This window comes from Phacochoerus africanus, chromosome 1, assembly GCF_016906955.1.
Source record: "Phacochoerus africanus isolate WHEZ1 chromosome 1, ROS_Pafr_v1, whole genome shotgun sequence".
In the NCBI taxonomy this organism is placed as follows: Eukaryota; Metazoa; Chordata; class Mammalia; order Artiodactyla; family Suidae; genus Phacochoerus; species Phacochoerus africanus.
Window position 1 is genome coordinate 202,209,942 of NC_062544.1, and position 23,993 is coordinate 202,233,934.

The following is a 23,993-nucleotide window of genomic DNA, read 5'->3' on the forward strand; positions in this document are numbered from 1 at the left end:
GGACCTAAGGGATAATGATGTTGACCTTTTCTGACCCTCCTGACTTCAATCAACTAAAGCTTGGAATCCGTAGATCGGCCTTCATGAATCTGCATATACCCTTAGCTTAAATACTCCCTAATTTTGCTATTCTGGGAGATACTGTTTTGGGGAAAACCCCTGGTCTTCTCCTTACTAGCCACAAGTAATAATATTTTATTTTATTTTACTTTATTTTATTTTTGTCTTTTTGCCTTTTCTAGGGCCGCTTCTGCGGCATATGGAGATTCCCAGGCTAGGGATCTAATTGGAGCTGCAGCTGCCGGCCTACTCCAGAGCCACAGCAACTCGGGATCCGAGCTGCATCTGTGACCTACACCACAGCTCACGGCAACGCTGGATCCTTAACCCACTGAGGAAGGCCAGGGACCGAACCCGCAACCTTATGGTTCCTAGTCGTATACGTTAACTACTGCACAAAGACGGGAACTCCAAGACACAAGTAATAATAAATCCTTCCTTTTCCCACTCTTTGTCTTTAGACTTGATACCCACCAAGAAGCAAACCCAGATTTGGGGTAACATTACTGCTTCTGTTTTACAGATGAAGAAAGCAAGGGTGAGCTTATTTGCCCAAGAAAGTGGCAGGACTACAATTCTAACCCAGGTCTTCTGTCTCCAAGTTCAGTTTTCTCTTTCCACAGCTGCCTCCCAGCTGGGACAAGCCAATATCCTCAAAAGGAAGTTTACCAAAGGCCACAAAAAAAAACTAAAGCGAGAAACCCTGAGCCAGTCATGTTTGCAGAGGTTCAGAGGCAGCTGTAGAGGCTCAGGGCCAGGCTAGTCCCAGGTCTACCTTTGCCTCCTGCCTGATACTGCACCCAGGAACCCCTTCTTCAGAGCTGAGATGCTCTTTCCACTCCTCCCTTCCATCCAGGGGGACCCCCTCCCATGGCCCTTGAAGAAACAGTCGGTAAGGATTCATATCACAGCCCCAGCCAAGGGGCCTGTGCCCCATACAGGAGCTCTCCTCCACAGCAGACTGCCCCCGGTGAGGTGATGGAGCCCAGCTAAAGGCTGCCTTTTCCCACCTCGCCCTCGACCCAAACCCAGGCCTAATCCATGCTCAGTGTCCACAGGCTGTTGCACCCACACCAGCTCCAGCAAGTCGTGGGCTCTCGGCAGCCCCACCCCCCACTTCACACTGAAGGGGAAGAGACAAAAATTAGGAGGTACAGGGACTACTAGCAATGGAAGAAATGATGAGAGATGAGGCAGGAGGGATCCCCAAACTTATCTCTATACACATGAACAGAGGGAGGGACTTGAACTTCTGTTTTTTTTTTTGTTTCTTTAGGGCTACACTTGTGGCATATGGATGTTCCCAGGCTAGGGGTAAATTGGAGCTGCAGCTGCCGGCCTATACCACAGCCACAGCCACTGGATCCAAGTAATGGCTGCAACCTACACCACAGCTCACACGGTGCTTAATCAGATCCTTAACCCAATGAGCGAGGCCAGGGATTAAACCCATGTCCTCATGGATTCTAGTCGGGTTTGTTTCCACTGAACCACAATGGGAACTCCAGGACTTGTACTTTTTTTTTTTTTTGCCTTTTCTAGGGCTGCTCCTGCGGCATATGGAGGTTCCCAGGCTAGGGATCTAATCAGAGCTATAGCCGCCAGCCTATGCCACGGCCACAGCAACACGGGATCCAAGCCGCATTTGCAACCTACACCACAGCTCACGGCAACGCCCGATCGTCAACCCACTGAGCAAGGCCAGGGATCAAACCCGAAACCTCATGGTTCCTAGTCGGATTCGTCAACCACTGTGCCACGACAGGAACTCCAGGACTTGTACTTCTTATGTGTGTGTTGAATTTGCGCAATGCGCCCAGAATCTCTTGGGAGTGAGTGGGAACAAACAAGTGGCCTCTGGACAAGTAGGTGAAATCCCTGAGGAAGCAGAGCCATTTCTGGAGAAGGTTGGGAAACCCATGAATCCATAACTGAAGGAGGGTCCGGCTTGGAGACCATATCCAGGCAACCGGGGTGAGGGCTAGCCCTAAAAGACATGCCCTGCTTCGCACATTTTATAATTCACTGTGCCTCTTTCATTTTCCATAGTATCCCAGTTTGGGGTGTTTGGTTGATTGGGTTTTTGGCCACACCTGCAGCATGCAGAAGTTGCCAGGCCGGGGATCAAACCCACACCAAAGCAGAGACAACACAGGATGCTTAACTGGTAGGCCACCAGCGAAGTCCCACAGTATCCCAGTGTGACTGCTCCCCATGAACACCCTACAGCCCCCGACTCTATAAGTCTCCAGGCTTTGCAGGTGGAGAAAGGATGCTGTGACATCTCACTGTAATGAAACCAGCAACGAGAATCCTGCTGAGTGTTCCAGTTCCCACAGGGAGTTGGTTTCTTTCAATCTTAATTTGAAGAGGAGGATGGGGCTGTCAAAGACACTCCCACACCATTGCTGTGCCCCAGGGCTCGGGAGGAGGCTTGGTGTCTGAAGAGTGTGGCAAAGGACAGCCACACCCTCCCCACACACTAGCGCACGGGCACACCCACACCTTCACTGAGCTCCAGGGGTAGTTGAATTATTCACACACATTATACTCAGTCTATTCCTCCTCTCTGAGCAAGACTTATGGCAGCTTTTTATCAAAAACAGTAAATATATTTGGATTTCTATTGCGGCTCAGCATTACCGAACCTGACTAGTATCCATGAGGATGTGGGTTCAATCCCTGGCCCTGCTCAGTGGGTTAAGGATTCTGCGTTACTGTGGCTGTGGTGCAGGCCAGCAGCTGTGGCTCTTATTAGACCCCTAGCCTGGGAACTTCCATATGCCGTGGATGTGGCCCTAGAGATAAATAAATAAGATATTGTATTTTGACAAATATTTTGTTTTTAGGGCTGCACTTGCAGCATATGGAGGTTCCCAGGTTAGGGATTGAATCAGAGCGGTAGCCACCAGCCTACACCACAGCCACAGCAACACAGGATCCGAGCTGCGTCTGTGACCTACACCACGGCTCACAGCAATGCTGGATCCTTAACCCACTGAGCGAGGCCAGGGATCGAACCCACAGCCTCATGGATGCCAGTCAGGTTCATTTCTGCTACCCCACAAAGGGAACTCCCCGTTACATATATTTTAAACAGTCGAAAGGAAAGATCCAAAATTTTAGGAAGGACATGAGAAATAAGCGGAGATAGATGTACTCACAGTGCCTGAGCTTCCTGTCAGCCTGACTTTAAGAGGGGAGACAAAGTGTTCCAGAATCCCCGCTGAGAAGCGGAGAATTTCCCCATTGCCAAATTCTGAAAGGGATTTACTGTGTGGACTCTTACCCAGTAGACAGAGTTGTCAGTGGAGATTTTCTGGAAGATGCAGCAGTAGCTTTTCTCCTAGGCCATTTCTGAGAGTGACTCTGGTACTGGCCAAGGACACAGTACTGAGACCAGAGGCATGGTCTCTCTATGAGTCCACACTGGCTTGCCTAGAATGGGGTGATTTATGAGCAGAACCCTGTCACATCTAGGAAGGGGTGTATCACTGCTTAGTCAAACATGGCTTTACTGATCTAACCACAAATATCGGCAGTTTTATCACACAACATGTGGCCGGGACTGAGTCCTTACAACCTTGACCAGCTGCTGGGCTCCCAAAGGAAATATACACCAAGGCTGGACTAGGCAAAACCCTTCCACTGATTGCTTCAAGGTTTTGGCCATGCCTCTGTGAGGCAGCTTGGTGGGCTACTCTGGCCAGCCTGATGCCAAGAGACTCCTGTGTCTGGTCTCAGGGAGGCCCAAGACCCAGAGGCTTTTTGGGCACCAGCCCTGGACCCACATCCTTATATTCGACTTTTAGATCTTAGCACATTCAAGAAGAGAAAATGTGACCCCAAGGTAGAAAAGGGCCCCGACAGGAGGAAAGAGTGCCTATACAATCTAGGCCAAAACTGGTCCAGGCACCTCCTTGGTGATGAGAGATCCTGACTGTTCTCAGCATGCTGGAGGTTCCCAGGCTAGGGGTCTAACTGGAGCTGTAGCTGCCAGCCTACACCACAGCCACAGCAATGCCAGATGTGAGCCACGTCTGCAACCTACACCACAGCTCACAGCAACACCGGATCCTTAACCCACTGAGCAAGGCCAGGGATCGAACCCACAACCTCATGGTTCCTAGTTGGATTCGTTTCCGCTCTGCCACGATGTCAACTCCCTATTTTAGTCTTCTTTTTCAGCTGAAAGCTCCGTGGGCCTGTTTTTGGTTTCCAGAGTCCAGCAGAGTACCTAGCACTTAATGGATGCTCAATACATATTTGGAAAAGAGTCCAGGTTTTGGGAAGCTGGGAGGGAAGAGACAGTTGGATCAATATGATGGGAGAGAGAAGAGAATTAGGGTTGGAAGCAATACATACCATCTTTAGGGCCAGCCGATGAAAACTTCCTATTTGGCATTTCAATGCATGTAAGTAGGGAAGTAAGTAGACTTCCCTGGTCTACTGGCCCTGCACAGAGGCTCTCAAGCATAGAGGTTGGCATGGTGACCAGAGGGAGGAAGCCTGGGTTCATAAGTGACTGCATGGGAGTTCCCGTCCTGGCACAGCAGAAACGAATCGACTAGGAACCATGTGAGTTTGCAGGTTTGATCCCTGGCCTCGCTCAGTGGGTTAAGGATCCGGCATTGCTGTGAGCTATGGTGTAGGTCGCAGACAAGGCTTGGATCTGGCATTGCTGTGGCTGAGGTGTAGACCAGCGGCTACAGCTCTGATTAGACCCCGAGCCTGGGAACCTCCATATGCCGCAAGTACGGCCCTTAAATGACAAAAGACAAAATGACAAAAGACAAAAATGACAAAAGATAAAAGACAAAAAAAAAAGTGACTGCATGAGCAGAACCCTCACCCCACCCCTCCCAGCACCATACTGCTCTGTGACAGGAGTAGGGTTATTGTGTTAAGCTGCTGAAAACTTGGCATGTGACAGCAGTGACCACACTCTAACTACTTACTTGGACCCAGGGAATTAGGAGCTGAGAGAACACGAAATGGTGATGTGGAAATTGCCTTTAAAAATCAAATTTAGGGGAGTTCCCGTCATGGCGCAGTGGTTAACGAATCCGACTAGGAACCATGAGGTTGCGGGTTTGGTCCCTGCCCTTGCTCAGTGGGTTAACGATCTGGCGTTGCCGTGAGATGTGGTGTAGGTTGCAAACGCGGCTCGGATCCCGCGTTGCTGTGGCTCTGGTGTAGGCCAGTGGCTACAGCTCCGATTCAACCCCTAGCCTGGGAACCTCCATATGCCGCGGGAGCGGCCCAAGAAATAGCAACAACAACAACAACAACAACAACAACAAGACAAAAAGACAAAAAAAAAAAAAAATCAAATTTAGGCATTCCCGCTCTGGTGCAGTGGGTTAAGAATCTGACTGCAGCAGCTTGGTTCGCTGGGGGAGGTGCAGGTTTGATCCCTGGCCCAGCGTAGTGGGTTAAAGGATGCGGCATTGCTGCAGCTGTGGTGTAGGTCACAGCTGTAGCTCAGATTCAGTCCCTGGCCTGGGAACTTCCATATGCCAGGGGCGTGACCATTAAAAAAATCAAATTTAAAGACAACATGGAAACATGAAAACTGAAACAACCTAATATCCATTGAAATTGGATTGTTTATATAGATAGTGCATCAAAGGCATCTTCTCAGTAAGACTGGCCAGACTTGCTGAAATTTATCCTCTGGTACCCTTCCCTGCTTCATTTTTTCCCCCGTTCCTCATCATTATCTAATAGTCCTTATATCTCACTGATTGCCTATTCTCCCAATAGGATGTAAACTCCATGAGAGCAGGGATGTTTTCTGTTTTATTCACTACTCTACTGTCAGTTTCTAGAATAGTGCTTGGCTTATACTAGATGCTCAAATTTTTTTTTTTTGACAGAAACAAATAAATCTCTACAAAAAAATGCTATAAAACTATTAAAATCATGTTTCTGAAGAATATTTGACCTGAGAAAATGTTCCCAGTATATTAGCTGAGATTATACAAATTGTATATGTAGTTATCCTAATTTTGTTTTTTAATTAAGTATATTTTAAATGAATAATGCTGTTATGTGTTTAGAAAAAAATCCTGGAAAAATATAGCTCAAATTATTAACAGTGGTTGCCTTCTTTGTAGGGTGATTAAGATGCTTTTTTTTTTTGCTGCATTCTCGGTATGCAGAAGTTCCTGGACCAGGGATCAAATCCATGCCACAGCAGTGGCCAGAGACACAGCAGTGACAACGCCCAATCCTTAACCCACTGCACCACCAGAGAACTCCAAGATGCATTTCTACTCTCTACATTTTCTATGTTTAAGTGCTCTTTGCATTTCCAATAAAAATGCACGCATGATATTTTTGAAAACTAAAAAAATAGAAAAACATATGAAGCATACAGCAACATAACACTAGCTAGTTTGCTTCAGCAATGTTGTGAAACTACTCCAAGAAGTAGTGGCTTTTAAAAAAATTTATTTTACTCAGGGATTTGAGAAGAACTCAGCTGGGCATTTCTGATCTATGTGGCATAAGCTGGGATGTCTGGGGCTGGAGGTTTCATTTCAAAATGGCTTTTCTTTTCTTTTTTTTTTTTTTAGGGTCACACCCATGGCATAGGAAATTCCCAGGCAGGGGGTCAAATCAGAACTACAGCTGCCAGCCACAGCCATAGCAATGCAAGATCCTAGCCACATCTGTGACGTACACCACAGCTCACAGCAACACTGGATCCTTAACCCACTGAGCAAGGCCAGGGATTGAACTCACATCCTCATGGATACTAATCAGGTTTGTTACCGCTGAGCCATGACGGGAACTCCAAAATGGCTTTGCACTCACATATCTAATGCCTCAGTACTCCCTGGCCTCATTCTATCTCTGTATGCTATCTCATCCTTCAGGAACTCTCCATGTGCTTCATAAATCTCACAATATGCTGATCTCAGGATAGTTGCACTGGGGACATGGTGGCTGGCTTCCAAGAGGCAGGAAGTATGAGCTGCTGGGCCACAAAGCGGCTTTGTGCAGAACTGACACAGTACCAGCCAGTTCAGTTGGTTAAAATAGTCACAGAGCCAACTCAGAGTCAAGGGGGTGGAGAAAGAGACTCCACCTCTGGATGGGAGAGTTGCAGGGTCACGCTGTAATAAAGCAAGTGAGATGGGGGACGCTGCTGTGGCCATGTTTGTAAAATGCACTGCCACAATCGGGTTCAGACAATTTTTGGCTTCTTCACCGCATCTATCCACATTTTCCAAATTTTGTACAAAAAGCATGCATTACTTTTATAAGCAGGAAATAAAAGTTATTTAAAAAATATGGCAAATGGAGTTCCCGTCATGGCGCAGTGGTTAACGAATCCGACTAGGAAACATGAGGTTGCAGGTTTGCTTTCTGGCCTTCCTCAGTGGGTTAAGGATCTGGCATTGCCACAGGCTGTGGTGTAAGTCAAAGACACGGCTTGGATCCTGCGTTGCTGTGGCTGTGGCATAGGCTGGTGGCTACAGCTCCGATTAGACCCCTAGCCTAGGAACCTCCATATGCCACAGGACCAGCCCTAGAAAAGGCAAAAAGACAAAAAAAAATAAATTAATTAATTAAAAAATAAAAATAAAGAATATGGCACATGACCATGCAGGCAACCATCAGTGTAAGTTAAGGTTTTAGCTGCTGAGCCTTTCCATCTCCTCTGCCCTCCAGGGCTCATTTCCTTTCAATGCTCGGTCCTATTTCTAGGTGATCAATCAGGGAAGAAGTAAGAAAGGACCTGTCATTTCACTAAGCCACACCTCAAATCCTAGGCATTCTTATTTTCTGGCTTTCCCAAAGTCGTTTCACATAAAGACTTCTTTTCCTCAATGCCACTCTTTTGCCTTCGAAGAAATCAAATTCTTTTTTGCCATGACCACAAAGTCTGCAACACTGAATTCTATTAACCAATATTTATTGAGCATGCATGGATAAGGCACGATTCAAGAGTCAGCTGAGTAGTGTCATTAAGTACCTTTTACATAAACACAATGCATAAGCCAGGAATTATAAGGTATACAAAAGTAAGATGATCTACTGCCTGCAAGTTTAAGTTCATGGGATGAAACATAAGGAAATAATGAACTATAATATGCAAAGTGAAAGGAAATAAAACTTTAAAAAGACTTGTGAGCAAAGTGTTGTAGGAACCCAGAGGAACTCGATTTTAAGAGAAAGGTTTTGCCAAAGAGATAGTATTTGAACTGAATTTAAGAAGAAAAAGATGGAGTTCCTGAGAGAGAGAGAGAGAAAGAAAGAAAAAAAAGATAAAGAAAGAAAGAACATGGCTTTGTTCAAGAGAAGATCAAGGGATTTTAAGCTGAGAAAATAGCAAAGACTTAAAAGTGTGAAAATATTGGCTTGTTTTTAGGAATTACTGAGTAGAAAAGGACGGTTGGAGTCTGATAATAGATACCTTTACTGCCAAACTAAGGAATACTGGTCTCTCCATATACAACTGTCCCCTGAAGATTTTTGAAGGGTTAAGTATTTGATCAACTTGCATTTTTGGTTTGCATTCTGGCAGTAGCATATACAGTGGTTTGGAGAAGGACACTGAGGTAGAGAGAGACTAGCTGTAAGTCTGTAACTACAATACAAAAAAAGAAGGGAGGGGAGTTCCCATTGTGGAGCAGTATAAGCGAATCCGACTAGTATCCATGAGGTTGTGGGTTCAATCCCTGGCCTCTCTCAGTGGGTCAGGGATCTGGCATTGCCGTGAGCTGTGGTGTAGGTCGCAGGTAAGGCTCAGGTCCTGAGTGGCTGTGGCTGGCAGTTGTAGCTCTGATTCAACCTCTAGCCTGGGAACTTTATATGCTGTGGGTAGGGCACTAAAAAAAGAAAAAGAAAAAGAAGGGATGGAGGTGAGTCTTAATTAAGGCAGGAGAGGAAAAGAGTTGGTGGTGATGACTCATAGGACCTGGAAGTGACTGAATTTATTGGGAAGGGGTAGGAGAGTCAAAGTAACTCAAGGCTTCTGACCTAAAAGACAGAGGGACTACGAGAGAAGACAAGGCGCGTGGATTTTTCAAGAGGCTGTTTGAGGTCCTGGGAGATGGCAGCAGAGATGCTCAGCAGGCAGCTGGACATGGGTATTAAGGAGAAAGGCCAGGGAGTTCCCTGGTTGCCTAGTGGTTAAGGATATGGCATTGTCACTGCTGTGGCTCTGAGGCAGGAGATAGATGGATTCTATGATAAACATATATAACCAGCCTCTTTTTACACTTTCTGAGGCAGGAGATAGGTGGGCTCCGGGGTAAACACTTATAACCAGCCACCCATCTATACTTCAAGATAGAAATAACAGGCACAAGCAAACCATTGGTCCTTGTCTTCTGCGAACTTTTTTTTTTCTTTTTTTGTCTTTTTGCCTTTTCTAGGGCCTCTCCCTCGGCATATGGAGGTTCCCAGGCTAGGGGTCTAATCGGAGCTGTAGCCACTGGCCTAAACCACAGCCACAGCAACGAGGATCTGAGTCGCATCTTCGACCCACACCACAGCTCATGGCAACGCCCGATCCTTAACCCACTGAGAAAGGCCAGGGATTGAACCCGAAACCTCATGGTTCTTAAGATTCGTTAACCACTGCGCTATGATGGGAACTCCTTCTGTGAACTTCTTAAACAATGGTAAGGACAGGATGAAAAGAGGAGCTAAGCGCTGCTAGGGCAAAAGACCAAAAGGTCACATACTTTCTATCCTTGGGGTCAGGGAGACCCCAACTACACATATGCAGACAGACCCCTCTGGGTGGGAAAGGGAAGGGATACCAGACCATAATGAGTTTTGATAATCTTCCTGCCATGTTTGCTTTGGAAGCCATCTTGACCAAAAGATACACATGCAGATCTGGGAGGGCCCTGGGTCTGGTCAGGTGTGAAAGATAAAACAAGATAATTGGCCAAAGGAAAACAAAGACCTGGAAGAACTGCCCCAGGTAAGTAATTTAAACCACCTCTCTGGCAGGCTCCTCATTCAGGGGGATGCCCACACCTGCACTCCTCTTTGGGGTGTGTATTACTGCTTTACTTCTGCCTTAGATAAATAGAGTATTCTCTGCTTGCTCTCCCACATGTGGTACTGTGTTTCTTTTTTTCTTTTTAGGGCTGTATCCATGGCCTGTGTAAGTTCCCAGGCTAGGGGGTCCAATTGGAGCTACAGCTGCCGGCCTACACCACAGCTCACAGCAATGCCAGATCCTTAACCCCCTGAGCAAGGCCAGGGATCGAACCTGCAACCCCATGGTTTCTAGTCAGATTCATTTCTGCCGCGCCACAACAGGAACTCCAATGTACTGTGTTTCTAACAATAAACTTTATACCTGTTTTCACAGTCTGTGCCTCCTTGAAACATTCTTGTTCTCAACAGGGGGTAAGAATCAGGGCAATTTTGCTTTCAGCCTCTAGCTAGTCTAATGACTAGGATTGCTGATTTTCAACCAGGCTGCCCAGGTTCAATTCCTGAGTAGAGAATTAAGGTCTCACTTCAAGTCATCACTCACTGCTGTCTCTTTGAGATCAGCTCAGGTCACAGCTGTGGCACAGGTTCAATCCCTGGCCCAGGAACTTCAGTTGAAAGTTTGTCACGGTGCTGGTGGGGGAAAGAATCCACGCAAGGAGAGCAAAGGGAGAAGGCAGAAGGAGGGAAATGCCTCCTTTTAAGGGGACCAAGCAGATTACGGCAATGGGAGTGAAATCATGGACCAGATCTCAAGTCCTTGTGCTTCGAAGGAAAAGGCTTTTCCTTCAGCCTCCCAGGCCTCCCCTCAGTCTCAAAAGGCTGACTCAAGAGTTAACAATTGGGAAATTTTGTTATAGCTAAAAACCAAAACTAGTTAAATCAGTCTCCCTTATGTTATGTCCTGCCTTGGGCCCCGAACTTACTACTAATGTTGATTTTCTAGTTAGAGTTCTATGGCACCTAGTGTCCAGCTTCTCATAAATGATCTCTTTTCCTTGCTTAATTGCTTTCTTTTACTAATGGTTACTTTCTAGTTAGTTATATCGCACCTAGTGCTTTTTTTGTAAGTGGAACCCTCCCTAACACCCCTTCCCTGTAAGCAATCTTTCCAGAGAGAAGGTCAAGGAGCAATAACCCCGCAGACAACCAGAGACCATCGCCAGACCCGCTGTCTTTCAAACTAAACCTGTAAGACTCCTTGCTAGCCCCTCTCAAAGCAGGGGGCACAGTTTTGAGATGTTAGCCTGCTGTAGCCTCCTTCGTCTGGCAAAGCAATAAAGCTGTTCTTTCTGCTTCACCCAAACTTAACTGGTGTACAGAGGCCAAGTTTTGGCTACAGGTGGAGACCTAAGAGCTAAGAGAGAACAGAACTAAAGGAGGGGAAGTGAGGTCCTGAGCCACAGAGAGCGTGACCATGACAACCACACTGGGCTCCTCCTGCTGACCTTGTCACCCTTCTTAGAAGATAAATCTGGTGCATCCACAAAAGTGGGTGCTGACATTGGTGCTGCCCAACAGGACTTTCTGCAATGATGGAACGTTGTATATTTGCCCTCATCCAGTACAGTAGCCAGAGGCCAGGAGTAGCTACCATGCGCTTGAAATGTGACAGGTGAGGAACTAAGTGTTTTGGGGGTTTTTTTTAGCTGCACCTGAGGCATGTGGAAATTCCTAGGCCAAGGATCAAATCTGTGCCACAGCAGTGACCCCAGCCACTGCAGTGACAATGATGGATTCTTAACCTGCTAGGCCACCAAGGAACCCCCTGAGAAACTGTATTTTTAACTTAACAGCCAAGCTCCTGATTTTTCAAGACACTAGTTTACAAAAAGGACTGAGTTCAAGACAGGATTTCTGATGATTCAGCAGAACCAGTACCAAATAGTTTAAAAGCTTTCTTGGCTGCATTCGACATGATCTATTGAGGAACTTTAGAATGAGTATCCTTTTGAATGGGCACTTAATTCTCATTGAGTTAATCTGAATGAATTGGCTGAAAGGGCAGTTATATTGTTTGGATTGCTGAGAACTGTCAACTGTTCATTTAAAATATACACACACTCATAACCACTCACCTCCCCACAACCCTTCCCACTCCCTACCCTCTTTGCAGCGCAGGGGGTTTATTTGGCGACCATGCACAGGAACACAGGCTATAGGCACTAGGCCCATTACAGGTGATTCCAGGCACACTGGATCCACACCCCTTGCAACCAACCAGCTCCACTACGGTCCCTTCCCATCTATCACTTGGATATTCAGACCCGAGGCTCCCCCAAATCATTCAAGGACAGCTTGCTCCCTTTCCAGGGAATTTTTTTTTTTTTTTTTTTGGCTTTTTATGGCTGCACCCATGGCATATGGAGGTTCCCAGGCTAGGGGTTGAATCAGAGCTACAGCTGCCCGCCTACACCACAGCCACAGACACACCAGATCCAAGCCGCGTCTGCGACCTACACCACAGCTCACGGCAATGCCAGATCCTTAACCCACTGAGTGAGGCCAGGGATCGAACCCGCAACCTCATGGTTCCTAGTCGGATTCGTTTCCGCTGCGCCATGATGGGAACTCCCAGAGAATGATTTTATACACCAAGAGTTTTAGAAAATCCAAAATAATTTTATTCACTTTTTCAGATTTTTGCTTCCACAAGTGTTCAGCAAACATGCTAAGGCGACAGAATGTCTAGTTGGTCACGACATGCAACGCTGACCATTTGACAGATGACAGCAGCGACCACGCCCACCTGAGCTACTGGCCCCACAGCACAAACGGGGTTTGCGAGAACACACCAAACCACACGGCAATCAGCAACCTGAGGTAGGTCTCTTTACAGTACAAAAAACTTCTACACCAGTGTCAGACACTGATTAGCAAGAGCTGCTTCAAGTCGCAGACTCTGGAGAGAGGAAGAGACTGGGTGGCAACTGCAGGGAGAAAGGAAAACAGACCCACAAAATCCTGAACCCTGTCACTGAACTGTGCGGGCGTGGGACCAGGCAAACAAAGACGTACCACCGAGAAAAGCAGCGGTTGGCTCCAGGGCTTGGAGCCGACGGGTCTAGGAGCCGGAGGCCTCTGTGCAGTGGTCCTCGTTAGGACCCTGAGGCAGTGGGACACTCTGTGAACAGACTTGATGCTTGTTGAGAAACAAGGGCAAAAAAAAGAGGAAGGCATGAAGGACCCTTCCCCCTCGCGGGAAGAGAGGGGTCGGGGACTTTGTCCCACGGCTCTCCCGACAGAAACAGTGAAGTGACAACAGGACAGAAAGCAGGAGCCCTGAGAATTCACGGCGCTCTGCACGGCCTCCGCTCCACTCCACATGGAGTGGCTGTTGGGAGGCAGCAGGGGGGCCGCTGGGGGGTCCCCCCTACCCCCCCGCTGTTGCCACTCGTCTTCCTTTTGGACACCCAGAAAACCCGGCACCGTGAAACAACCAGCTGGGGAAGAACAATATGCTACCCTTCCTACAGTCTAATAGCAAAACCAGATCTCTAGTGCAGCAGACTGTACAAAAATGATAGAAAGGAATCTGCACTGTTCTGAGCACAGTGCTTATTTTAATATAAAATAAACGGCTTACATTTTCACTGGAAATATAGGCTATGTACAGAATTATATATAGAATAGCTACACGTATAAAGCTTCATTATAGGCCTCTGATACATATATAATAACGGTTCCCTGAACCTTTTAGAGTGCAATTAAGAACAAAAACTAAATTTTTGTTTACATGAATATGGAATAAATACAATAATCAAAACAGGACTCTCCCTAAAAGTGAAACACACAAGCCAATCTGTGTGAACTGTGTGTGTGAACTGCTATGCGAAAGAGAAAATCGGGAAAGGTAAGGTTTCGGCAGGAGGACAGATGAGGGGCCCGCCCCAGGCAGAGAATGGCAATGCTCCAAAGACAACAGACTTGGGTGGCAGCGGGAGGGTTAGCCCTTGACAGCGATCTTGTTCTCGGCAGCAGCAAACATGGCATAGAACCGGGAGCTGTCATTGGACAGAAGGACTGATGGGGTGTCGAACTCCACCACCTGTAAAGGAAGGAGATGCCATCAGCTGTGACTCAGTGATTTGGAGGGTCCATTGCTCAGGGAGGGGGGTGAGGCCCAGAGCCCCCTGAGGATGGAGTCAGGGAGGCAATTCAACTGGTCCTGTCATGCCGAAATTTGGTCCTCCCCCCAGCCCCACCCCCTGCCAACTAAGCAGGGTTTGGTTAAGAGAAAGGTTACAGAGAAAGACCTCCAGATTTCCTTCACATAAATCTCAATTGTTTCAGTCTTGGGTATGAAGGGATTAATTGATAAGGTTCTATAAGCTACAGGGGGAAAAAATTGCAGCTCAAGTCAAAGCCATACTAGGCAGCTGTCATTTTTTTTTTTTTTTTGGTCTTTTTGCCTTTTCTAGGGCTGCTCCCGTGGCATATAGAGGTTCCCAGGCTAGGGGTCGAATCGGAGCTGTAGCCACCAGCCTACACCAGAGCCACAGCAATGCAGGATCCAAGCCGTGTCTGCAACCTATACCACAGCTCACGGCAACGCCGGATCCTTAACCCACTGAGTGAGGCCAGGGACTGAACCCACAACCTCGTGGTTCCTAGTCGGATTCGTTAACCACTGAACCATGACGGGAACTCCATAGGCAGCTGTCATTTTGCACAAGCTGATCTAAACCCATAGATGGAAAAGGAACCACTCAGGGTGCCTGGCTGGCAGGAAAAAAAAAAAGAGGGGGGAAGTGAGTAGAAGGAATCAATGATCCATTGCTGTGATGGGCTTCCAGGCAGCCACTGGAAATCATATTGCAGGAGGAAATTGAATGCTATGTGGGCAGAACCTGCCTCCCATGAGAGAGGCCACAGATTCACCCTCGAGCCTCCCTTGCTGCAGGACGGAGGCACAGGACATGACTTTGGCCAAGGAGAGGGAAGGAGACATCTCCTGGGTGCTTCTAGGAAAGGCTGTCCTGTCCAATAGAGACAGGCCGAAGGACCGAGGTCCTTAGAACTAGTGCAAGGGTATGACGGCAGGTGCTGGAGCAGACATCTGTCCCCTTAAGGGGAAAGGGAGACACAGCTTTCTCGAGAGAGAGGCAGGTTATAAGCAGATTGATACGGCAGAGGGAATAAAAGGAAAGGGCATTTTAAGTAGACGGAGCTGTGTGAGAAAAGACACAGCGGTGAAAAAGCTTAGTGGATGCAAGACTGGTTATAGCCAACGGCACCTGTAAGGAAATAGCAGGAAACCAAGAAGGCTGGGGGCGCCAGACAGTGGGAAAGCTGGGAACAGCAAGACGTCTGGCACCATCACATGACTGCATAAAGCAAACATGTAGTGGCTGGACTCAACAGCTCTGGGGAATTCCTTTTCGTGGGCATGAATGTGTAAGTACCCTCTGAGCTAAGTTGAAGTGTTCCTGTTTATAAGCAACAAAAGAACAGGTGGTAAAGCAAAAGGAGAACCCAATAACAGAGAACCCCGTCTCTTGATGGGGGAGGGGAGTGCCGCCCCAAAGGAACCAGACTAGAGTCACCATGCTGCTTATCTGAATGCTCAGAACCACAAGACAAGAGCTACCAGCTAATCCTGCCTGGGGCCAGCTCTCCTCCCAGATAAGGCCACCTGTCAAGCCAAGGTCCTCTGAGGACTCAGTACCTGCCCCTGGGCCAGCACCATAATCCTATCAGAGCCTAGGACTGTATGGAGGCGATGGGCAATCGTCAGCATGGTGCAGTCGGCAAACGCTTCTCGGATGGTCTCTTGGATCAGTAAGTCTGTCTCCGTGTCCATGGCAGCTGTGGCTTCATCTAGGATCAGAATCTGTGGGGGGAGAGAAGAGAAAGAAACCAATTTCTTGGGCATTCTGGTTAATCTAGGTTTTACTAAAATGTAGTTTTAGGATTTGAATTTTACATCATATACTGTTTTGTTCTAATTAGCTACACACATACGTAAAAATACTGTTTTGGGAGTTCCCGTCGTGGCTCAGGGGTTAACGAATCCAACTAGTAATCATGAAGTTGCGGGTTTGATCCCTGGCCTCGCTCAGTGCGTTAAGGATCCGGTGTTGCCGTGAGCTGTGGTGTAGGTCGCAGGCTCTGCTCGGATCCTGTGTTGCTGTGGCTCTGGCGTAGGCCAGTGGCTGCAGCTCCAATTAGACCCCTAGCCTGGGAACCTCCATATGTCACAGGTGTAGCCCTAGAAAAGGCAAAAAAAAAAGTAAAAATACTGTTTTGCTTAGAATTGATATAATTTCAAACCCACGTGTGCTTTGATAAGGATATATGTGAAATATTGATCTAAAAAATATGCACCCCTACTTGCACTGACTCTGAACATATACAGGAATCCTTCTGGACCTCTCCTTTCTGGTTTATAAAATGAGAGGACTGGATTTGATGACCTGGATATGTTGTACAGTTTTAAAATCTTTTAAGTCCATGGTTTCCAGTACTACATCTACTCACTGGCCAGAAACCAAAGTTGTCCTTGGAAATGGAAAGCTCAGGGAAATTAAGCATAAGAACAAACACCCATATACCTAAATCATGTCAGTGTTAATTTAGAAACACCTCTGGGCAAGCTTTTTTTTTTTTTTTTTTTTTTTTGGCCTTTTTAGGGCCGGACCCAAGGCCTATGGAGGTTCCCAGGCTAGGGATCCAATCAGAGCTGCAGCCACCGGCCTACACCACAGCCACAGCAGCACCAGATCCGAGCCGTGTCTGTGACCTACACCACAGCTCACGGCAAAAGCAGATCCTGAACCCACTAAGCAAGACCAGGGATGGAACCCGAGTCCTCATGGATGCTAGTCAGGTTTGTTAACTGCTAAGCCATGATGGGAACTCCTGGGCAAGCTCTTGAGAAGTGCCACTGGGTTTGGACCCAGGAATGCCTTTGGACCTCACGCCCCAGGGAAAGGCTGTTCTTCCATCTTCCTGTGCTTCTCCGCAGCCTCCCCATGTCCCCCTTGCCTGCCAGCCACCAACCTGCCTTACCTTACAGTGACGGAGCAGGGCTCTAGCTATGCACAAGAGCTGCCGCTCCCCCACGGAGAAGTTATCCCCATTCTCCATCACTTCGGATTCAAGTTTCAGAGGTAGCTGAGCAATCTACGGAGAAAGGAAGTCGAGATTAGAAAGGTTAGAAAAAAAAAGGAAATTTTGCAAAAAAGAAGAAAAAAGAAGAAACTAAATTTTATCCCAACTCCAGTGGCAAAAATAAGTTATTCTGAAAGAGATGAAAGAATTAGTAGCCAAGGACCTGGCTCACTTAGAAAGCAGGTACAAGGGTGATGATCATGTGTGGTGGGACCACATTTTCTGGGCCATTTCATATTTTAGCTAAATTATTCTATTAGTCTCAGAGCATCAAAATGTCCTGGACATTCTAATATTTTTATGTCCCTAAATCCTGTCATTTTTGGTTCTGAAAATATGGCCATGCAATGAGAGATGGCATGAAGAATACTACTCTTTCTGCTTTTTTGACCATGCCTGCAGCACACAGAAGTTCTTGGGCCCAGGATCTAACCTGTCCCATAGTAGTGACCCAGGCCACAGCAGTAACAATGCCAGATCCTTAACTGCTATATCACCAGGGAACTTCCCAAATTACTCTCAGAAGTCCAAAGCCACAGGCCTAAGTCAGCCACATGGGCCTACAGCTTTCTTTCTTTTTTCTCTTTATTTTACTTTATTTTTGCTTTTTTAGGGCCGCACCCACAGCTCATGGAGGTTGCCAGGCTAGGGGTTCAATCGGAGCTGTAGCTGCTGGCCTACACCACAGCCTCAGCAACGCCAGATCCAAGCCACATCTGCGACCTACACCACAGCTCATGGCAATGCTGGATCCTTGGCCCACTGAGTGAGGCCAGGGATCAAACCCGCAACCTCATGCATCCTAGTCGGGTTGGTTAACTGCTGCGCCACAACAGGAACTCCTACAGCTTTCTTTCTGTAAGCTACAGAACCTATTCTTCGAATGAAATTGTCTGAGGAAGCACAATAAAAAGTGATCAAGGCAGAGCTGACCTAGCTGAATTAGGGCAAAAAATCCTGGGCGTGAAGGAAGCCAGGAGCACAAGAGGCCCTACTCCAGGCCAGGGGTATCTACAGACTGTGGCCCCTGGTGGGAGCCTGCTGGGTTACCCTAAGAAGAGGTTGATGGATCCACACACACACTCCATGCTCTCTATGGACTCAATAAATGACATTTCTGGGAGTTCCTGTCATGGCGCAGTGGAAACGAATCCGACTAGGAACCATGAGGTTGTGGGTTTGATCCCTGGCCTTGCTCAGTGGGATAAGGATCTGGCGTTGCCATGAGCTGTGGTGTAGGCTGGCACCTGTAGCTCCGATTCGACCCCTAGCCTGGGAACTTCCATATGCCACAGGTGTGGGCCTGAAAAGACAAAAGACAAAAAAAACCACATTTCTTTTGCACATATACAGATCCTTCAAAAGCATGTTGTACTGCTATGATTAACAAAACAACACTTGGTTTAAAAGCATTACCGAATTCTGAGTGGTCATCATTAATGTCATCTCCATCAACGGATAGTAAAAAGGGAAATAGGACCATGGGCATGGGTCAGAGCTGGGAGAGATCAACCTTGGTGCCCTTTCTGACATGCCTGGGAAGCCCTGCTCTAAAGTGCTCCTCCACAGACATCCTGGAGGTGGAGGGAAAGGCTGAGCTGGACAGGGCCAGCCAGAGCGGGCTGTGGAGTGACCACCCTTGCAAATCCAGCAAAGCTCCCCGCTCAGTTCTTTACTTACACATTCTTTCATGTGTGTCCTTTCTAGGGCATCCCAGATCTGGTCTTCAGCGTACTGGTTGAAGGGATCCAAATTTGATCTAGTGAGAAACAACATAAACTTCTTAGGGATCCAACCATACTGCAAAGGTTGTCTGTGGTAAAGGTTCAAATGGGGGTTCCAATCCCTTCCAGTCACGTGTGGCTCACTCTCCAACCAGCCGCCGGTGAAGGGTGAGACGGCAGGGCGTGCTGCTGCCTGCCTGGGGCAGGAATGTGCCCGAGAACCGACTGTGCCTCCCTCTCTTCTTCACAGAATGTTGCTATTTTTATTATGTGAACGATAACAAGTTAGTTACAGAAAAATTAGGAACTAGAGGCTTCGAAACAAAACCCCCAAACCGATATATGTTCAATCACCTCTAATCACACCCTCAGAAGCAAACCCTGTGAGCCTTTTGGCACATACCCTTCTCAATTTTCTTCTGTGCACATACATGTTAAAATACATCTCTCTTTACATTTACGCTTAGAAAAACGCCCTTAGCAGGGGACTTGACAGCTAGCTGACTGGGAAAGGAGCCAATCCAGCAGAGGCAGAGGAGAAAGGAGAGCACAAAGAACAAAGAAGAAGGGTTTGACTGGTCCTCCTCCCAAACCAGTTTGCGATTATTCTTGCTTGCTGTACCAATGGTATCTACCCAAGTTAAGGACATCGAGATTAACACCAAAAGAATAGGACCAGACGTTTCTGGAAGTATTAAAGACTGGAGAAAAAGCTCTTTGTCAGGGAGGATGAGGGTGAACAGGTGGTGGTGAAATAGCTACTGAGTGGAAATTGAGCCACTGCATTATGTCAGGGTATCTTGATCTAAATATCACATTTCGAAAGCTGAAAGATATGAGGTATAATTTGGGCTTTGCTCATAAATTATGCTTGGCATATGGGAAACAGAAAAATCTTCGGGAGAACCTTAGGTCTGATCCACACCTGTCTCCACATCTGAGATGACTAATCAGGGGCAGAACAATGCAAGGTCGTTAGCACAGAATTCTGAGAGGAGGAAGCGCAGGCTGGCACACACCTCGCTTGGGTCCTTGGGGCCATCTCTGAACTCCCGGGGAAGCTCTCTAACCAGCTCCGCTCTCTTGCGCCCCTTCGCACAGGTGCACCCCCCTGCACTTGGAACATGCGACCTCTCTGCACCCTTCTACTTGAGAGGCACCCATAAAAAGCAAGGACTTCGCAGCCAGCCTGCCTGATGCCTACACAGACAGGTTCTATCAGTGACAACTGCGCAACCCTGCCTAAGTTAGCCTAACAACTCTAGGCTTCAGGCTTCATTCCCTCAAGTGTAAGACAGGGGTTGTAGGGCGCCTCCTCAAAAGGTCCCCATGGGATGACATCTCACGTGTGCAAATACTTATGGCAGCACCTGCTGCAGGCCTGGCACTGTGTATGGGACTTTCACCACTGTTCTGTTATTATCATCACTGTTCTTACTCCTTGGCCATGATTCCTTCCTGTCCTTCATCTCCCAACTCACATGCTGTCTTCAAGAAGTATCTCCTGGCCCTTCAAGTCTGGATTAGGGTCCAGACCCTTATCTGGGGTCTCACCCTTATCATGGCACTCATAACTCTGTTCACTTAGGATCCTTATCTGGATCTTATTCACCATTGTAGCCTATTCGCACTGTCCAGTATTTTTGTAAGAATAAAAGAACTTACTCCTCCCATCCTTATTTGAGTTCCTGGTAAGAGACATTAGTATGTCACAACCTAAGTGTCACAGAGGCAGAGAGCAGTGCAGTGGAGGAAGAGTGTGTGCACATCGGACCCAGGCTGACTGGGCTCAGATTCCTGCTCCGCCTCCTACCATCCACATGACCTTGAGCAAGTTAGGCCTCAGTTTCCTCATTTGTAAAATGGGGATGCAGTCACACGACTTGGTAGGTAGAGATGCGCCTGGAACACGGCAGTCACTCGGTAGCTGGTAGCTGTTAAACTGACAGGGGACATGCAGTCACCTTAGATGCATGGTTGCAATGCTTGGTGATGCTGACTCATATATTCAGTGCATTTTCCAAATGGACACAATGACCCCAGGATCCTAAATACTAGGATCCAGAATAGTTCTGATGCAAAGTCCTAGCTGTGAAAGGTCTGGATGGGGAAGGCTGATCTCTGCAGCTCGCCATCCAGGAAGAGCCCTTGCAGGTAACAAATGATGATCTAAAGCTGCAGTGGCAGAGCACAGGCTAGATCCAAGGAGAAGCCCAGCTGTTTCTAACCAAAAAGTCAAAACCAAGAGACTCTGAAAACACCTGATCTTCCCTGTCTCTCTAATACTCCGGAGTCTGCCTGCACATTCCTCAGGGCTGATGAGATCTGTGTTTGTGGCTCACCCTCCTGCTGCCTTTAGGGGAACCTTCCACACTGAAACACCAACAGACTGGGGACAGACTGACCCCTGTGTACGACATCCCAAGTTTGAAGGATCAAAGGTTAATCTTATGCTTTTGCCCCATTTAATACAGACTGGTGGGAATTCTCATGGGGCAAGATTAGCAAGACAATCCTCCGAGTGACATTTATCCAGACGGTAATGCAGGTTTTCACAATAAAACATTCACTCCTTTTGTGCGTTCTAATAAGGACCTCCTTATACTTCACAGAGAGTTCCTCAACTTGGGGGTCACAGCAGGAGTCTCGCTTTTGAACCATAACTTTCAGGGTTCTCATTCTCTCTCTCTCTCTCTCTCTTTTTTTTTTTGGCTGCGGCGTGCAGAGGCTTGATGTGGGATCTCAGTTCCCAGACCAGGGATTGCACCCGGGCCACTGTGATGAAAGTGACAAGTCCTAACCACTAGACCACCAGGTAACTCCCCTCTCATTTTTCTTCTTAGGGCAGCACCTGCGGCACATGGAAGTTCCTGGGCTAGTGGTAGAATCAGAGTTGCACCTGCTGGCCCACACCACAGCCAGAGCAACTCTGGATCCTTACTCCACTGAGCTAGGCTAGGGATCAAATCCTCGTCCTCATGGATACTTAGTCAGGTTCTTAACCTACTGAGCCACAACAGGCCCTCTCTTTTTCTTAAAACAATTCCCTCGGAGCTCTTTACAAGAGGCTTTTGGAAGTCCTTAACTAACTCAGAAAGAAAGGGCGCCCCACCCCATGGGAAATCATCATTGGTTCCAAACGGGGGTCCTGTCCTGCTTTGTCTGGTCTCCTGCTTCCAACCCTCTACCTTGGTCTCTATTTGGCTGAGCCACAGGACTGCAGGCTGGAGAACAGCCTCTACCCACCACAAGAAATCACCACTGACCTCGGGTAGGATCCGAAGTCAGTCCGCATGTGGTTTGGTGCTAGGCTGCTCTGACCGTGCATCCTGCTCTAACTATGGGTCCCCCTTAGAGTCAGTGGACACTCCTCTTGAGCTCAAATCCCCCTCATCATCCAGCTATGGTCATTCAGTTCCAATATCTTCCACGTGCCTGACTTCCCACTTTGACAGCCTCCAAGGCTCCCAAGGTTTGGGCCCCCACCTTGCTCTGGTTCTATCCCTGAGCTCCCTGACTATGAATATATGCCCTCCTGGGTCTCTGTGAACACTGCCTTGTCTCCTCTGCTTTGATCTATTTGCCTGTGGAAAATCCATATTCCCTAAGGCTGGAATTCCCAGCACAGATAACTTGATAAACTGCCATCTGGCTCGATACCCCACTTTCTGGATTTCTGGTTTAGCCCATCACCTCCTACGTACATCTTTCCCTTCTCTGCCTCTTCCTGGAAGGACTGTGTAATTCTAGGTTTAGATTTTACCACTTGGTCAGATTCCTCCCACCTCTACTGAGTTGAGTCCTTTACAAGAGACTGAGGGGTCCCTGATGTTGGTTTTCCATGTCATAAATGTGTAGATAGTTCCTCTAGACTTAGTCTAGGAAGTGTTTTTTTATTTTATTATTTTTTTGTCTTTTTGAGGGCCGCACCTGCAGCACATGGAGGTTCCCAGGCTAGGGGTCTAATCGGAGCTGTAGCCGCCAGCCTACACCACAGCCACAGCAATGCCAGATCCGAGCAGCGTCTGCGACCTACACCACAGCTCTCGGCAACGCCGGATCCTTAACTCATTGAGCAAGGGCAAGGATCGAACCTGCAACCTCTTGGTTCCTAGTTGGATTCGTTAACCACTGAGCCATGATGAGAACGCCATGTTAGGTGCTTCTGCCTGAAGGTGTTTGAGAGCACAGTGAACCAAAGCAGAACAGGTCAGCTGTGGGCTCAGTTGTTTTTGCTGTGATTTTGAGTTGAGAGCTTGAGATGTTCCTCACAAGTTTTTTGTTCTTTGGTTTTTGGGTTTTTTTTTTTTTTTTTTGTCTTTTTGCTATTTCTTTGGGCCGCTCCACGGCATATGGAGGTTCCCAGGCTAGGGGTCGAATCGGAGCTATAGCCATTGGCCTACACCAGAGCCACAGCAACGTGGGATCCGAGCCGTGTCTGCGACCTACACCACAGCTCACGGCAACGCCGGATAGTTAACCCACTGAGCAAGGGCAGGGATCGAACCCGCAACCTCATGGTTCCTAGTCGGATTCGTCAACCACTGCGCCACGATGGGAACTCCCTGTTTTTTGTTTTTTAAATGTAATGGGCAGATAGAAAAGGAGAGAGGGCACCTGACCAGGAAGAGATGAGAACAACACTTCAGGCAGAGCTGCTCCAGGTGGTAAGAGGTGCTCCTCCCCCCCAGGGAAACTGAGACTCAGAGACACACTAGAGTGACAGCTGAGGACTAGTCTCACTGAGCAGCCAATTAACCACTGGCAACGCCAGGCTGCAGACAGTCCACAAAGATGAAAAGACTCAAGGAGGGGCTGGTTAGGGCAGAGGCAAGAGACAGGCTTCCGGAGACCAGGAAGCGCTGGCCCTCTGGGGAAAGAAAAATACTGCCAGGACCACACAAGAGGGAAGGCCAGCGAAAGTGTTTGGGGGGGGGTGAGAAGAGACCTTTCTTCTTGGAGCCAACCATGAGGGCCAAAGGCAGAGGAAGGGGACTGGTCAGAGAAACACAGGCCCCATGCCTCAAACCCAGACAGCTGCGTGAGGGAGAGCTGGATGCAGCTACTGGAATGGACTGAGATTCTGGTATCTAGGGAGGGGAGTGTCCCCAAGCAATCTGCTCTATA

The 23,993-nt window shown here is 47.8% G+C and overlaps 1 protein-coding gene across 4 annotated transcripts in view; it reads right to left on the bottom strand.

Annotated features, from left to right (window-relative positions):
- Window positions 1–12,630: 12,630 nt before the first annotated feature.
- ABCC5 (ATP binding cassette subfamily C member 5) overlaps window positions 12,631–23,993 on the bottom strand; it is an 88,311-nt gene continuing 76,948 nt past the window's right edge. For all 4 annotated transcript variants that reach the window (XM_047787619.1, XM_047787610.1, XM_047787636.1 and 1 more), the window contains exons 27-30: window positions 18,823–18,901; window positions 17,041–17,154; window positions 15,698–15,862; window positions 12,631–14,077 (exon numbers count right to left, since the gene is read on the bottom strand). In XM_047787619.1, coding sequence (XP_047643575.1) covers window positions 13,976–14,077; window positions 15,698–15,862; window positions 17,041–17,154; window positions 18,823–18,901 — 460 coding nt within the window. In that variant the 3' untranslated portion in view covers window positions 12,631–13,975. The remainder of the gene's footprint in view (window positions 14,078–15,697; window positions 15,863–17,040; window positions 17,155–18,822; window positions 18,902–23,993) is intronic.